The 16889-nt window shown below is 42.8% G+C and overlaps 1 protein-coding gene across 2 annotated transcripts in view; it reads left to right on the top strand.

Moving 5' to 3' along the window:
• Positions 1 to 16889, top strand: part of VPS13C (vacuolar protein sorting 13 homolog C) — a 72796-nt gene that overhangs the window by 37420 nt on the left and 18487 nt on the right. For both annotated transcript variants that reach the window (XM_027901493.1, XM_027901492.1), the window contains 19 exons: positions 426 to 556; positions 1490 to 1659; positions 2205 to 2443; positions 3592 to 3821; positions 4129 to 4221; positions 5109 to 5474; positions 6172 to 6261; positions 6651 to 6806; positions 7826 to 8090; positions 8886 to 9043; positions 9544 to 9665; positions 10129 to 10423; positions 10747 to 11136; positions 11804 to 11908; positions 12613 to 12777; positions 13122 to 13250; positions 14141 to 14274; positions 14666 to 14792; positions 16449 to 16684. In XM_027901493.1, the coding sequence (XP_027757294.1) occupies positions 426 to 556; positions 1490 to 1659; positions 2205 to 2443; positions 3592 to 3821; positions 4129 to 4221; positions 5109 to 5474; positions 6172 to 6261; positions 6651 to 6806; positions 7826 to 8090; positions 8886 to 9043; positions 9544 to 9665; positions 10129 to 10423; positions 10747 to 11136; positions 11804 to 11908; positions 12613 to 12777; positions 13122 to 13250; positions 14141 to 14274; positions 14666 to 14792; positions 16449 to 16684 (3601 nt within the window). The remainder of the gene's footprint in view (positions 1 to 425; positions 557 to 1489; positions 1660 to 2204; positions 2444 to 3591; positions 3822 to 4128; positions 4222 to 5108; positions 5475 to 6171; positions 6262 to 6650; positions 6807 to 7825; positions 8091 to 8885; positions 9044 to 9543; positions 9666 to 10128; positions 10424 to 10746; positions 11137 to 11803; positions 11909 to 12612; positions 12778 to 13121; positions 13251 to 14140; positions 14275 to 14665; positions 14793 to 16448; positions 16685 to 16889) is intronic.

Here is a 16889-nt window from a genome sequence, read left to right as displayed (position 1 = left end):
CGCAACATTCTCACTGTCAAAAAATTGCTGTCTAACTAAAAGTTGAGTTGCTACGCCCTGAGAAGAGCAGGGAGGAAGAGCAGTGCAAACCCCTTGAGCAGATTTGGTACTTTGTGTAGTTCTTCACTGAAGTGAAAGCAGAACTGCAGTAAACTGATGGCAGCTTTTTGAAAGGTTCTTAAACCACTCTGTGCTAGGTCATTTTAGCATGTACTGAACAGAACAAAGTGATGTTGAGGAATTAAAAGTGTGAATTGCCTTGAGGAGTCTTCTGGATTTAGAGCTTTTCCTCTTGTGACTTTGTGATCTTAAAAAAAAAACCCAAACACCAAACCAACCAACAAAAGAACCCCCAAACCGACAGCAAAAATACCCCAAACCCAGTGTTCTGAAGAAATATAAAAATATCTTCTTTTCACTGACAGGTCCTCTTCTGGCTTCTGAACAAAAGAGTGTTTCTGCAGCTCAGTCTTGTGTGGAATGTTACACAACCCTTAAATTTGACTTCAATTTTGAGTCACTTTCCGTAATTCTCTACAACAGTGATAAGAACCAGGTTTGTGACCAAGCTGTTCCCATACAGGGGGGGTGGGCATCTCACATGGGCAGAACTCAGGACAGGAAACCCAAGTTTCATCAGTTGTGTTGGCTTTGCAATGCTTTGTAATACTTGCCTTGTGCAGCTTTGAGGTTTCTTAAGCAGAGCATGTCCTTAAGTTGAAGAATATAGGTGCATTTCCAAAAATCACACTGAAAAATATGACTGAACCAACCAACCAAACCCACCCAGCATTTGATTTGGTCATTCAAACTCTGATTCCAGTTATCCAAAATGAAAATGACCATCTGAAGAGCAGGAATTGCTGGCTCACATGGTGCTGGTTCTGTGCCTGTACGGTTAGTAAGCAGATCCAAGGTGTAAATGCCCCATGCTTTCCTCCTGCATATCCCCAGGTGTGAGCAATCCTGGGCATCTTTTCTGTGCTGAAAACAAAAGAGAAAGATGTGAAATGTGGCCTTATTTTTATGACTTAATACACTTTGTGCAGGTGTGAAGGTGGTTGCTTTGTATGTCTTTGTATCTGGTGAATGTTAGTTGTGTATAATTTTAAAACAGCTCTTGTGCAATCAGCATCACAGGGAAGAAAGGCACTGGGATGGCATTCATTCTAATGCCTTCATATGGTTTCCACTTATTACTGAGGTGTTGCAAATGAGTTAGTGTGATGGGAGTGGAGGGGTCCTCTGGGAGGGGTTTGGAGTTCAGACGGGTTATCCTACAGTCATGCATTCTGAACAACTGCCAGCACTATGGTGAACAAACAACTTCACTGCAGCTCAGCGTGCTGCTTCTGCTTTCCCACTGAATTTCTGGGGCTAATTTGGGCGGTTGAAGGACCGATGACAGCAGCAGGCTAACTCAAATGCCCCAGGGGGGTGTGTTCCCTGCTGTGCTGGGTGCTCACCACCCTCCCGTGTCCCCGTGCAGAGGGCTCAGCTCCCCGAGCACAGTGACAGATTGCGCCTGGGAGAGCTGCGCCTGCTCCTCATGGCATCAGCTGGGGACATGTTCTCAGATGGCTCCATGGATGTCAAAGTTCAGCTCAAGGCCTGCACCTTGGATGATCTGAGAGAGGGAATTCAGAATGTGACTGCAAGGTAAGTGTGGATGCACCAGCAATGGAAAGCCTCCAGCTCAGGAGGAAGATTGTTCCCTTCTTCCGTGCTTTGCTTCGCATGGATTGACAAAACCCATCCGTGCTGTCACACTGTGGCCCCTCATACTGTGTGATTGAGCAATGAATGGTGAAATTTCAATCATGTCAAGCAAGTTTCTACTTTTATATGTTGATTTCCAATGTTTTCCAAACCAAAAAAAAATAACATTGGGAGTCTTACATATTACAGTAAATGGTGTAGAACAGCTGAGTAGAGAGAACCCAGCCAATGTTCTGTGCACTGAAACTCCGCTGTGATCCTTGTGTGCCACATGCACATTCCAAAAGTGTAGTGCACTAATTTGAAATTGAAATTGCTCCTCTCTTAGAAAAGTCTATACCTTCTTATTTCTGGAAGAAACACTGATTGCTTGTATAGTAATTCTTATTTATAAACACTGTGGGGGGGGAAAAATGGCACCGCTTATGCATCCTTGTTTTTCTAGATCCATGTTTGAAATGTTTCTTACTAAACTTGTTTTCCAGAATGATAGACAAGAAAGATGACACACATGACAGTTCTATGATAGATATAAGGTATAAGCAGGATAAAAATGGAACTGAAGTTGTTGCAGTCCTTGACAAGCTCTACATATGTGCCAGTATGGAGTTTTTGTTGACAGTAGCAGATTTTTTCATTAACTCGATGCCAGCATCCTCAACTGAAAGATCTGCACAGTTTCAATTAAAGCAAGTTGCTTCTGGGAAATCCAAGCCAGAAACAGGTCTGTAAAACCAATTTCCACCTCCACCCCCATTCCCCTCCTTTGCAGACTTCACACTGAAAACAATTCCTCCAAAAGCTTCCGAGAGGCTATCTTGGTATCAGACTTGAGAAATGAATTTATTCTTCAAAATGTGTAAATTTGCCACTGACACAGTAGATTGATTTGCTTTTCTGGTTGAAGACTGAAGGTAAAGCATGATGAAACAAGAGACCACTCCTAAAAATATTTTGTTGATGTGAGGTGACTGCTGGGCTTGTCTGAGCTGTGGTGAGACCTCACCTGTGGGGTGTGTTGTCAGGCTGGTTCCCAACAGCCCTCCCTTCCTTTTGGGGACCTTGGCAGAGCACCAGGAGTGACCCTTAGGTTTGATGAACTGCCCTAGTGATGTCAGCAGTTCACTTGCTTTCCTCTTGCCTTGTTGAAGTGCCCGAGGGCTGATACTCCCTCCAGGAAAACAGCACTTGCCAGGAATGGTCAGGACTGCCACACGTGTTTCTGGCGCCAACCCACCATGTCCAGCTTCCTTTGCTTTTCCTGCAGTGCCCTGAGCCTCAAACTGGCTCCTGTTCCCTGGCATAGCTCTGATATTCTGATATTTCCAGCAAGAGTGGGGCAGGAGTAACTCCTGGAGTCAGTCCTGGTGTGCAGGAGGCTCCCACCACACTGCAGTGCCCTCCCAAAGGGACCTGATCCATCACTGGGCTAAAGTGTCTTGCTTTTAACTGGGAGAAATATCATGTGGTTCTCTCCTTCTGTTTGGAGAGCAAACATATTCAGACAAGAAATTCTGTATGGATAATTTGGGTTTGATTTGTAAGTGTTCCCTCTAAAGAAGGGAGCCACTTTAGGTGTTGAGCCAGAAAATAACAATTTCCAGCTTGGCTTTGTAGAGCCAGGGCTTAGGCTGACTTCAGTGTACACAGTTAATCCTGTCCCTCTGCAGCACTGAGCAGTTTGCTGCTGAGTTCTGAACACTCAGATTCTCATTTTCACACTATATTCCTATAAAAACTGAGACATTATTTGTTAAATTTCTACCTCTGTAGTTGGGTAGCAATTTTCATGCACGGTTTCAGTGTTATGTACATGATAATGCTTCCAAACCGTTTATATTCAAGGGGTTTTTTTTAAATTTGTTTTCACAGAAACACCTGTACGGCCAAATATGACAGTACAAGCTGTGATTCTGGACCCAGAAGTTGTGTTTGTTGCTAATTTGACCAATGCTGATGCTCCTGCCTTAAAAGTTTCCTTCCAGTGTAACTTTTCTCTGACATCTGGAAGGGATGCACAGAGGATGACTGCTCAAGTGAATGGCTTCAAGGTGTTGGCCTGTGCCTTTCTCAAGGAAAAACAAGACAAGAATATTACTACTGTAAGAAAAGCCCTGGTTTTTTCACTGTAAAATCAGTCTGTGTGTCGGGTTTTGTCTGGTTTTTAAGCATTACATCAGAAACTTTTATTTCAGTATCTTTTAACCTTCCAGGATAAAATTGCTGTTGTGCAAATTGGGATGCTGGAATATATGGCAGTATATGAAAAACTGCTGCTCTGAACCTTGTTGTTACCCTGTGGGATCAGCATCCCCTGGGCCTATGGAATGAAAAAAAAAATACAAGGCCTTTTGAAAAGTTTAAGATTCCAGGAGTCACCTTAATAATCCAATGGTGTTTTTCACTCAGGTGTTACGACCCTGTTCCTTGGTCATGGAAAATATGGTGCATGTCTCAGGATTGCAGACTGTGGCAGTTACAATAGAAGAACTTATTATTAAGGTAAGATCATTAAAACTGTCTTTGGAAGAACAGCTCGTGTTTCTCAAACTGTAGCTCGGGTTTTGGTGGTTAAAATTTGCACTTTCCCCGTTAGTTTAATTCTAGAAATAAGCATTTTTAGAGCTGCTCTGTGTGGTAGAAAAAGTCATGATGTGTTCCTTGTGTTGACAGTCCCTTCACCAAAAAGGCCTCATTTAAATACTTCATATTTTAGGATTCCTCCCACCACTTTCTTCCCAAGTTTTGAAACAATCCTTCCCCCTGCTGCCACCACCATTATTTTTGTTGTCAGTCTTACAAGAAGGCACAGCCCCCAAGTACATGGATAATATAAGACATGATTTCCAGAAGGGTACACCATGAGAAATACCTTGTTCTTAATAGGTAAACCAATAATTGTGTCTCTGGTGAAGCTATTTCTGGATGTGAGCTGCTGATTCTCCTGTAAAAAGTTCACAAATAGGTGTTTGTGGTAGGAAAAGGCTTAAAAACTGTCAGTCCCTTGTTCCCGAGGCAGAAATCCTTTGACAGTTGTACTATGGGGGTACAGACTTCTGCCAACAGGCTTTTGTGAACACCTCAGGGCCCTTAAAATCCAAAGAATGCTTTCCAGAGTGGTAGGGAAAAGGTGGATCTTGGCTGCTGTCCCGGCAGTGCCACAGCTTGGCAACAGTGAATTCCAGTCTGAGAATTTAGTTCTTGATCCTGTGGGATTGTGAGGAAGCAATTGGGACGTTTTGTAGGAGAGGAAAACAAGAGGAGGTCCATGAATGGATTCTGTTCCTTGGAATTTAAGTTGCATCTCTTATGAGGGCCTGTAATATTTGCTGCTTCCATTTATAATAGACTTCATATTTTAATAAAAGGGTTTTTTTCTTTTGCTCAAGATCTCGCCCATAATTCTGAACACTGTCATTACCATTATGGCTGCCATAAAACCCAAGGCACCAGAGGAGGATTCCAGAGGAGCAGCTGAAGTTTCTGAGAATCTGTGGCGGGTGAAGCCTGTGGATGAGTGCAATGCTTGGTTCCTCGGTGTTGATGTAGCCACAGAAGCAACAGAAACTTACAAGGACCGTGAACAAGTTGTGAAACAGGAGAAGTTTGACATCGTGGTGAAATCAGTGCAGATGACCTTGGAGTGTGGGCTGGGACATCGCACCGTCCCTTTGCTGTTGGTGGAATCTGCTTTCTCAGGGGTCCTGAAAAACTGGTCCTCGCTGATGGAGGTCACTGCTGACACGTCGCTGGAGGTACGTGGGATCCAGCTGTTAGCAGTTTCAAACTCTTCTGCATGCTTCCTGATGTTCAAGTAACTTTTCAGTACACTTGGTCTGTGCTAAATTAATAACAGGTTTAAATTGTAATGCTCTTAGGAGCTCTTTAGCGGTCAGGCAAGTGTGACCAAGCAACACGTGGTTTTCACAGGAAGTTTGCAATCAGTGGTAGATTTTAATGGCAGTGGCTGTGTGCAGTAATCTGGCCCTCTCTGTTTCTCTACTGTTTTTTCATGTACAAGTTTTGCTGTATGAACAATGAGCTTGGCTTACTTAAATATTCATATTGCTGCCCACTTTTCCTTGTTCGTGTCGCACCGAGTTCATTGGTAAGATAGAAACTACACTCTGTTCTCAAAATGAGATACCATTCCAAGGTGATACAGTCTAATGGAGGCAGCAGGTTAAAATTCCATACAGCCACGTGTGCAGCCTCATGGTAGTGTTACCAGGATGTCTGGTTGCTCTCAAAGCAAGCCAGAAAATGAACTCTTCAAAAATGATGTAAAAATTTATTATATATCACATTTCTGTGTATTAATTTTTTAAGCTGTTAAAAGTTAATGCTAGAACCTCCAAAATGAATTGTTTTCTTATGAATGTTTTACCTAATTATTTCTATTGGAAGGAACTTGTTTTTTTTATTTTTATTTGATTTTGATTATGTCTTTAGATTCATTATTACAATGAAACCTATGCAGTGTGGGAGCCACTTATCGAGCGAATTGAAGGAGGAAAGAAGCAGTGGAATTTGAAACTGGAGGTATGTAAACTACTCAAAAATATGTGAAATGGTTTGAACAGGCAGCTGTTTTTAAATATCTTCAAAGTTTTGTGTGGCAGAACATTGACCTTTTAAATGCTGTTCCTTTGAGGGAGATGTGCAGTTTCACTTGGGGAAAAAGAATCAATCTTTAGACATCTTAAGGCTTTTCTGAATAATGTTAATTGTCCAGTGCATGGACAGAAAGCAACTTGCCTTCAGTGTTGGTATAAAATTTCCATGTTTGTTTAAGGCATTTGAGCTTTACAAGTAAAGTAGGGTTTACTTTTTCTGGTGAATTGTCAAGTGTAGGTCGAGTTTTTTCCTGTGTTAACACAGGAGAAAGGAACTTCTGTGTTCATAGAGGCCCAATGAACTTTCTCTTTCAGATGAAGACTAACCCTGTCCAGGAGAGAAGTCTGATGCCTGGGGATGATTTCATCGTTCTTCCTGAGCCCCAGACTGCTGTTACCATCTCCTCCAAGGACACAATGAACATCACAATATCCAAGTGTTGTCTGGCTGTTTTCAGTAACCTGGCCAAGGTAGTTCCAACGGGCAGAACGGGCTGAATTGTGGGGTTCTGTAGGAAGTTCTGGTTTTTCTTTAAAAAAGAACTTTATTGGCTGCCAGTCACAGGCCAGTGGCTGTTCTGCAGCTCTGACAGGTCGTACCTGGAAGGGCTGAGGAGTTTTACTGGCATTAGCCCTTTTGGGATTGAGAAAAAGGTGGTGCTGAGCTTTCTGAAGAAGCAGCTTCTGTGTCAGAGCAACAAATGTGCTTATGCAGGACTTAAGGAAGGGTCATACATGCAAATGAAAATGAAACGCTCCAATAAACACAACTATATCCTGCAAGACTCTTTCTGAAATATTAAAAGCGAAATTTACTTTCCTCTCCAGTTTTTCTCCTTTAATGAAAGTGGGCATTTTAGGATTGGCCTTAAAATTGTAGGAGTAGAATGTCCAGTGGGTTAAAAATACCTTATTTTTCTTGTGATAGAAGGTGTGCTTATGCATGGTCTAGGCTGCTTTTCCCTCCTCTTTTTAGAGGGTGAAGAAATTTTGGTTACTAAACCAAACTATTTTTACAAAATGTGACTTATGCCTGTTTATTTTTTGATTCCAAATTAAAAGCAGTTTTGCAGCAGTTCTGTAAGTACTTACTAATACTGTAAGTCTCTGCTGGCAGTCAGTTTTCATGGCTCTGTGGAACCAAGCGATTGTTTGTAAGCATAAGTTGTGATTGAATATGAAGCATGTACATGTTCCATGTCCTGGGGACTTCTCTGTACCGGATCTTACGTTTCTCTTACAACCCAAGAACTGGAAAAATGCCCTGTGAGGAGCAGGAGTGCTTATTGTAGCAGCAACGTGTACTGCAAATCACAGAATAAAATGAAGTTCTCTGGAAGTGACCTTCACTTCCCTGAAATACTGTTATACAAAGCATAGGTCTTGCTATATGTATATAATTTTCCCATCTTTTTAGTTGCTGGGAACTGCCTTTCTGGATATGTTCTATTTATGTATGTGTGACAGTTTTTATTTGGTGTTAATTCCAGGCATTTTCTGAAGCGACTGCCTCCACGTTTGACTATTCCTTTAAGGAGACAGCCCCTTTCATAGTGAAAAACGCCCTGGGGGTGTCTCTCAAAGTGCTCCCCAGCTCCAGTTTTCGGATAGTTGGTTCCACTGGCAAAGAGAACACGAAGGAGATCGAGGTTGGTCAGAGCATGGAGCTGGAGTACTCTGCGTTTGAGGCACCCCAGCGAGGCAGATTATCTGCCCTGCACCGACAGGAGAGCACCCTCTTCTCCCTGAACTTAGGTACTGTGCTGGGGAGCACTGCTTGGGGCAACATCAACAGGGGCAAATCAGTGTGGGGGAAAGGCATGCCAGTACATGGGGTTGGAACCATTTTTGAATACTGTTGTCAGTTAAAAAAACCCCCCTCAAAACAGCTACTGGAGTTCTTAAAAGCATGTAAAATTCCTTTTCTCCAGTTTTCCAGAGAGTAAAAAGAACACTAATTTTTCTTCCCCCTTTGGAGGAGTGGACATGCTGGTGGAGTCATGGCTAGATCGTGTTAGACCCTGGACACAGCCCTGTGCATTCCAGCTCCTGTTAAACAGGATCTTCATTTCTCCTACTTTCTTACTGCTCTTTGGCTTCCTGTAGTTACCCAGCTACCGCAGAGCAGTTATGTTTCTGGTTTTTAGCTTTGCCAGAAAACACTCCCCAGGGAGTGGGATACAACAGCTACTAATACATGATCTCCTGAGTTTTTCCCTTTCCATCACATCCCATCTGAAGGTACTTGGCCTTGATACAAAGATCATGTTCTGTGTTGCGTTTCAGTAACTCACCCAATGAATACCTTTGTTTACTGCTTGGGGTATTTCCTGGGCTGTGTGTGAATCAGGATCTGAAGTTAGAATCTTGAGGAGTCTTTGCACTTTAAAGCTTTCCTTCAGTGCTACTCAAGTACCATTGAAGGTGCTTTTGCCAGGGAGTGCTTTGATCCTGGCTGTTGCTGTTGAACTGCAGGGAACTGTTGCAGTGGGAAATGGCAGTGTGATCTGTTTGGGCTAACTGAGCTCTTGGGGTGTGTTTGTGGCTCAGAACTGCAGGGCTACAAAGACGCCCTGAGCATTCCGGTAGCCAAGCCGGGCCGGCGGCTGTACAACACCAGGAGCCTGGCTGGCCCCTCCAGCTCCATCATCCTGCAGATTGATGCCACAGAAGGGAACAAGGTCATCACTGTGCGCTCCCCTCTGCAGGTAAAAACCAGCCCAGAGCCCAGAGCACTGCTCTGCACTGGGTGACTGGGCCTTTCTTCCTCAGTGCCTTTTCTGAGGTCTTTTTGAGGAACTTTTCCAAGAAGTTACTCAAAGGCCAATTATTAAGTGTTTTGCTGTATTTGTTACATGAATTTTGATCTGCATTCTGTATGTGTGTGTCTTTCTGATAAACAAAAAATCTATTTCCTTTTCCTTTTCCTTTTGGGTTTCTAATCTCCTCAACATCGAGGATACTTTTTATGCAACTTGGCATTTTAAGCATGTTTTTCAGTTCATGGGACTTGAAATGAAGAGTTTTCTCCTATGCTTGTGTATTGTCTCCTTCAGAATTGTATTTTGTTTTAAGACACATAAAGTCTGTTTTCTAGAGGAGTTTGGTTAAATCTGCTACTGCTGTTTTTCCTTCTTGTTATTCAACCTTTTTCCTTTAGAAATTTGTACCGCAGAAATGCAATGAAAACTCTGCCTTCTGATTCCAGATCAAGAACCATTTCTCCATCCCATTTACGATCTATAAACTGGCTAAAGGCTCCAGGGTGCTGGAGGAAATTGGCATCTCCAGGCCAGAGGAAGAATTCCATGTTCCTTTGCATTCCTACACGTAAGCTTTGCTTGTTCTCCAGGGCTGATCTCTGAGGCGCAAACACAGCATTGCTGGGGGAGCTTTAATGTGCGCTTGGAAATCTTCCTGACCAAAATGTGCACTTGGAATTCTTTCTGACCAAATCCAAAATGCTGCCTTTTCACAAGTGCTGTGAGGAGCAGCTGAGGGAGCTGGGGTTGTTGAGCCTGGGGAGGAGGAGGAGGCTCAGGGGGGACCTCATCACTCTCTGCAGCTTCCTGACAGAAGGGGAGACCCAGGGAGGGTCAGGCTCTGCTCCCAGGGTGACCCAGGTTGGACTTGATGATCTCAGAGGTCTTATCCAACCTGCTCGATTCTGTGATTGTGTGATTGGGTAGTGAGTGTGCTGCAAAAGCACTGTAGAGTGTCAGCAGTGACTTTAAAGTGGGTGAAGTTGTCAATCCCAACCTGTTGTGTCCCGTTTCCTGCCCTCTCCCTGCAGGTGTCACCTGTATGTCCGGCCCACGGGGGTGTTCGAGGGGCAGTTCAGAGAGTCCACCACCTACATTGCCTGGAGGGAGGAGCTGCACAGGAGCACCGAAGTGAAGTGCTTGTTGCAGTGCCCAGCCGTGGAGTCAAATTTCCTGCCTCTGATCATCAGCTCAACAGCTGTACCTGATGAACTCAGTTTTATTTCACCCTATGAAGAGGAGTGGGATCCTGCCTACATTATCCACCTTTACCCCACACTCACTGTGAGGAATCTTCTGCCATACTCCGTGAGATATTTACTGGAGGTAAGTTTATTTTAGGGTTTATTTGTAAATCCTTTACTCAGTTTTAAGTAAGACTGTATTTACTAAGAAGTGCAGGTGAATGTAGTGTGGAAGATAATGAGTGTTGGGGTTTGTATTTTATATTGTCAATGAATGAGGCAGATCATGGATCGATTCTGGGATTTTTGGGGATTAATTTTTTTGAATTTGGACGTACCTGACCAACTCTGCCAGGTACTGAGATACCTGAAATGTGCATCCTGCAAGGGAATAAAGTGCTGGGTTTTGAATGCCTTAATTTTGTTTATTAAAATCCCAATTTGCCTCTTCCGCTTGTGCTGCAGGGCACAGCAGAAGCCCGGGAATTAACCGAAGGGAGCGCCGTAGACGTTTTCCATTCCCGAATCAGCGGAGAAATAATGGAACTGGTGCTGTTAAAATACCAAGGCAAAGACTGGAATGGGCATCTTAAAATTCACGAGGGGATGCCTGAGTTCTTCTCCGTGTGTTTCACCTCCCACTCTGCAGCGTCCATGACGGTGGACGTTTACATCCACACCAGGAGGCTCGGCAGCCGCATGGTCCTGTCCGTCTTCAGTCCCTACTGGATCATCAACAAGACCTCCCGTGTCCTCCAGTACCGAGCTGAGGACACTCATGTGAAGCATCCAGCAGACTACAGAGACATTGTTCTGTTCTCATTTAAAAAGAAAAACATCTTTAGTAAGAATAAGGTATGCTGCTTATAAAGTCCTGCTCTGAGGGGGAAAACGCACAGACATTTCCTATAAAGGGTATTTTTATGTAGTTTTTAAGTCTAAAGGCTCTCATCTGGCAGTTGGTTTCTTTGGTACTTTGACATTTAGAATGCACACTGTAAATGTGCTGCTTTGTGTTAAACACATTTCTTCAGTTTGGATTTTTTCTGGTGTGCTGTTTGCATGGTCAAGTGAAGAGTACTGCAGCAGAAGATTTCTTCAGAAAAAATCCTTTCATTCCTTTTAAATAATTTTTCTTACCCAACAGTAGTTGAAATAATGGTTGTAGAAACAGTGTTTATTTCCTCCCAGCTCATCAAGTTTGTGAGGCACCACAAAATGTAGGCTTTTTCCCATGTATGTGTGTGCTGCCATGAGCAGACCATGAGTGCTCCTCTGTTTGCTGCCTTGTACTGTAACATCTCCAGAACTCAGGCACAGACTAATCACAACATCAATAGTGATACTATAGGTATATGTATAGATAACTGTAAGTTACCTAAAATTACAGAGGTTTTGAAAGCACTCAAGTGTTGTGTTCATACTGCTCTGTGTGATGTGGTTGCACTCCATAATGCACGAGCTGTAGAATTACAGTGCCTTCATTGCATTACTTTGCACGTTGTTGGTTTTTTGTCTGTAGATCCAGCTCTGTATTTCAACCAGCACTTGGTCCAGCAGCTTTTCCCTTGATACTGTAGGAAGCTATGGATGTGTCAGGTGTTCAGCTAATAACATGGACTACCTGGTAAGATGTATTTCTGTGCTTTGGGAAGCTCTCTTGGGGTTCTTTAGCCCTAACTTTTTTCCCTCATTAAGGCCTTTGTTTCACTTCTTACACTGCTTTTAAAGCATGGAAATATTTAACATTTAGTGTAATGACATTTATACCCCAGCTATTCAGGTCTGCACGTGGCAACAAGTAGTTTGACCAACAGAAGTTTCAGTTCATAATTCAATTCATAAACGTGGTTTGTATAACAAATGTGCAGTTCTGGGCTGTTTGAAAACACAGTGGTGAATGTGCATAATGGGGAGAAGAGTTCCTAGCATAATGCATAATTGCAGGTGTCCATGTCTTCAGTCCTTATCCAAGACTACATTTCCACAACTAAGCAGAATAAAGATATATGGGGAGTTGTGTTTCCATATACTCTTTAGCTGTTTTCTGATGATAATGGTCAATTTAGGTTGTCTTTATTTACTCTAGAGGATTCCTGTTGGGTTTTCCCCACAAATGCTACAGCTACAGAATGCTACAGCTAAAATGTCACTTGACTATTGTGCTAATTGTGTTGCATAATTTGCTGACTTGACTCCATGTCATTTGGTTCTTTTATTTCGGGTGTGTCAGATTTTGTAATTGTAGTGTTGGCTTTTCCTTCTTTTCCATCCTGACTTTTCTTCTAAGCTTGCTGTTGATTGTTTGATCAAACTGTCCTTGTTTGACAGGTTGGAGTCAGCATCAAAATGAGCAGTTTTAACCTGACCAGGATAGTTACCTTCACTCCATTCTACACAATAGCAAACAAATCTTCTCTGGAACTTGAAGTTGGAGAAATTGGTCCCGGTGGCTCTCTTCCAACTCATAGATGGAATTATATCTCAGCTTCAGAGGTAATGTTTCGTGTTTTTCCCTTTGGATGTTGTTGCAGACAAACAGCTGGTCTCGAGGTGTCACTTGAGGAAGGAGCAGTTCTCTTATGGGAGCTGTCACTTCTGAGGGATGACCTGGGTGCTTCACGCTCAGGGGAACTTGAGCAGCACAGGCTGCATATGTTGGTACATTGATGAAGTGCTTCAGTTTGGGTAACTCAGTAAATGTAGCTGAGATGTTCAGCAGTAGCTACTTGGGTAAGAACTAAGGCATGTGAGATAGTCACAAACCTGTTTGTTTTACTGCTGGCTCACTGTGCTGAACACAGGAACTGTTCAATTCACGTGCATTTCTTGTTCCACAGTGTCTTCCATTCTGGCCTGAAAGCTCATCTGGTGAACTTTGTGTCAGAGTAGTTGGCTACGAGAGCCCATCCAAACCATTCCTGTTTAACGCCCAGGACAATGGTACCCTGCTGAGACTGGAAGAACTGGTGAGACTGACTGTGTTCTCTGTTCTAACCTCCACTTTAGCCCTCTGATACTTGACTTACCAGGATCATCGAGATCAAAACTGTGTGTACACTGCCCTTGAATTCTGAGGCATTAAAAAGGCTGGGAATCGAGTTTGCAGTGTTGTTGATGTTGCCATAGCTGTGTAGCCAAGGGGATTTACTTGTGTTAACCCTGTAAGAAGATGAACAGCTCTCTTGGGTTCAAATGGTGGAATGGTAAAATGGTTAGACTGCACCTCTGACATCTGGGGTTTTGGCAGAGGGCACGTCTTGGGTTCCTTCAGTTTGTTTAAGTAGTTATCCTAAAATGAATAGCATTTTTTGTTTTCTTGATAATCCACTGCATCAAATATCTTGCACATGCACTGGAAAGCCATTAGGAGAAAAGAGTCAGGATGAATTGTTTAGAGATTTAATGAGCAGAACTTTTCTGCTCAGTTTGTTAATGTGCTGTTGCTATCATTGCTGTATTTTACAAACTTACACTGAAGTTTATCTAGACCTTCACATTTTTAAGGAATATGCAGGAACCTGCAATGTTAAATGGGACTAGGTTTTGTAACAGAAAGTGAGGGAATGATCACCTTTACTTTTTACTGAACTTGGCCAAATGAAATAATTAATAAGAATCCGTAATTTTACTATTTTTTCAATTATATCAAAAAATATTTTGTGGATGCTACCGATACCTGCCTCAAGTCAGCAACCAATGTGTTTGAGCTTGCTGTTACTGGATAATGCAGGGGACATTTCCTGATTTCATTTGTAAGAGGCCAGTGAAAGACTGATCTAACAATAGCAGTTTAGTCTGTTCTAAATCGAATTTATGTGTAGAACAAATACTGGACTTTGTCTAACTCCTTCTCCAGAACGGGGGCTTGCTGGTGGATGTGAATGTTTCTGAGCACTCGACTCTCATAAGCTTCTCTGATTACCATGAGGGAGCTGCCCCAGCCCTGATCGTGAACCACACCCCGTGGGACTCCCTCAGGTACAAGCAGAGGTAGGTGACACAAACTGCTCACCCCTGATGGTTTAACCAGGGGTGCCCTTTGGGAAGAAAGTAGTTCCCTTTCACCATTATGGTACCTTGAAAAATAGGTAAAACCCCTTTTTCTTTCTCATGTTCCTTTAATGAAGTATTTTGTCTTCCTTTAAACAGTCTTCATAGTTTGAGACAGTGGAGGGAATCAAGTGGGAGTGTAAATGCAGGTTCACCAAGAGCTGGTGCACCTCCAGCTGGCCTTGTTTGGGGTGGATGGCCTGGATCCTTCACCCCTCACCCTGGAGGTTGGAGGGGTGGAGGATTTAGCACTGGGATTTGCTTGCTCCCCTCCCACCACTGCTCCTAACCAGTGAATGCTGGCATCTGCTGCTTTTCCTTTCCCCTGCAGTGGATTACGAGAGGAGATGGAGTTGAAACCAAGGCAAGTGTGCCTGTTTGCCTGGACAGATCCAACTAAACCAAGAAAATTGACTTGGGGCTACAGCCAAAATTTTGGTGAACATGACCTACTTAAGGTAAATTCAGAAGGGGAGAAGTAAATGCTGAACCAATCTAGGACTGTTACAAGGTTAACACTATCTGGGAGAAAGCTTCATCAGTAACTTCACATCTGTCTTGTCCTGTAAGAGACCTTTGAGCCTCCTGTCAAGCAGCAAGATTTTGGATGTTTGGATTAATATATTCAGAGGATCAGACACAAACTGCAGCTTGCATTTGCTCTGGTTTTTGTGAATATGGAAGAAGGAGCAGCAAGTGTAGGAGCTGTGGAAGTATCTAAATAGTTGAGAGGATGAATAATTCACCAGCTTTCCAGCAGTGCTGCATTTGCTTTAAGTATCTCCCTAAAGATGGAGAAACCCCCCACTGTTGTGACTCTCACTTCCTATGGGAAATGCTTGCTTGGAGCAGAGAATCCTGAAGTGCTCACCAAGAGCTATTTCCATGTTTGTAACTCATACAGAACTAAACCAGGAAAACGTGTGAAGTGGGGGCAAAATAATAATGACCCAGGTGGAAAATGACTGAGAGGAACAGGGGCAGTGTGACTGGAAGCAGAGGTAACTCTGGGATCAGACAGAGCAGGGGTTTTGTTGGGAAATGGGAAGCAAGCATTCCTGGAGGAAGGTTCTTCTCGCTTAACTGCAATGTGGGCTGTGCTGTCTGTCTCTAAATAGCTGCCTGCTTGTACCTCACACTACAATCTGAACTCTTCACAGGTGCTTTGTGTGTTGGCTGGGCATAGTTAAGAAAACTGCAAGGTATTAGTAGCTAAAAGGAGGGACAGAAAATCAAGTTTGTGTTTCAGTTTTCCTGGGAATGGGTTTAATTCCACTCAACTGATCTCAGTTAATCATCTCCAGTCAGCTTTGCTGTATAAACACATTTTTGGGTCAATTTTTTTACATTTAAAATGTTTTTAGTTTGCACCTGGTTTCCTGGCTCTATAATTATGGTTACATTCATGATTATTTGAGGCTTTTGAAAAAAGGGCTTTAATTGTCTTAATTTTTCCTCACAGATTAAAAAATAAGGAATATCTGCATTTGAAGTGCAGAGATCTTAACAGTTGTCTGCTTTTACTGTTTTGTGGTTTATAATTTATTGCCTTCTTTCCCATTACCTTTTGCTTTGCTGTGAAGGCCTTTGTTTCCTCTTGATTTCCAGTATTATTCTAAACCACAAATACTGCTGGAATATTTAGTTCACAAAAGGGGAAAAAGCCTCTCTTTTCCTTTATTACATGCTAGTGCTACAACATTGTGTTTTAGTTGATACCTGTTGTTGTTAGCTCTAGTAATTCTTTGTATAATTACTGATTCGTCTTTATTAAATATGTGCTGCTGATGTTGGTGATAACTCACAAGGAAATAAAGAATAGCAAATATTTAAAACCTAAGTGCCCTGAATGTTCAGGATGGAAAGCCAGAAGATTTTTGCAGTTAAGTTTTAGACATTTTTGCTGTGAAAAGTAACACTTAAATTCCAAATTGGAATATCCCAACCTCCCACTTGTTTTCAGAGTTAGGATACAAGATGCAACAAATCATAATGAGAAAGTAAAACAAACAAGGAAAGCACTGAGTTCTGCTTTGTGTGTGTGTGCAGAGCTGCTCAGAACTGCCAGCAGCAGGCTGGATTTACTGATGGAATGCACTTTTCCCCCACTGCAGGATGACTGTGGCCAGTTCCCCTACAATGCCAACACTCAGATCCACTGGGTGTCCTTCCTGGACGGGCGTCAGCGGGTGCTGCTCTTCACTGATGACGTGGCTTTGGTCTCCAAAGCCCGCCAGGCAGAGGAGCTGGAGCAACCTGACCAAGAAATAAACCTGTCCATCCACAGCCTGGGGCTTTCTCTGGTTAACAATGAAAATAAAAAAGAAATCTCTTACATAGGAATTACCAGGTACTGCATGTGGAAGTCTAAATGCTCCTTCGAAAAATCAAAATGTGACAGCTTGTTATAATTTTAGGACTAGGGTTGAAAGGGACATATTTCCAATTTAGTTAAGTGGAAGCTTTTTAATTAAAGATAAGTTTTGCCTATACCCCTGTTGTGAAATTAGAACCAGTAGGATTTAACTGCCTCCTTTTTTTGGCTTGTATTAAAG

Source organism: Empidonax traillii, unplaced genomic scaffold (assembly GCF_003031625.1).
Source record: "Empidonax traillii isolate 1590-97213 ecotype Southwest subspecies unplaced genomic scaffold, ASM303162v1 scaffold790:size373772, whole genome shotgun sequence".
Classification (NCBI taxonomy): domain Eukaryota; kingdom Metazoa; phylum Chordata; class Aves; order Passeriformes; family Tyrannidae; genus Empidonax; species Empidonax traillii.
Note: the sequence above shows the minus strand (reverse complement) of the source record. Positions and strands in the feature narration are given on the sequence as shown.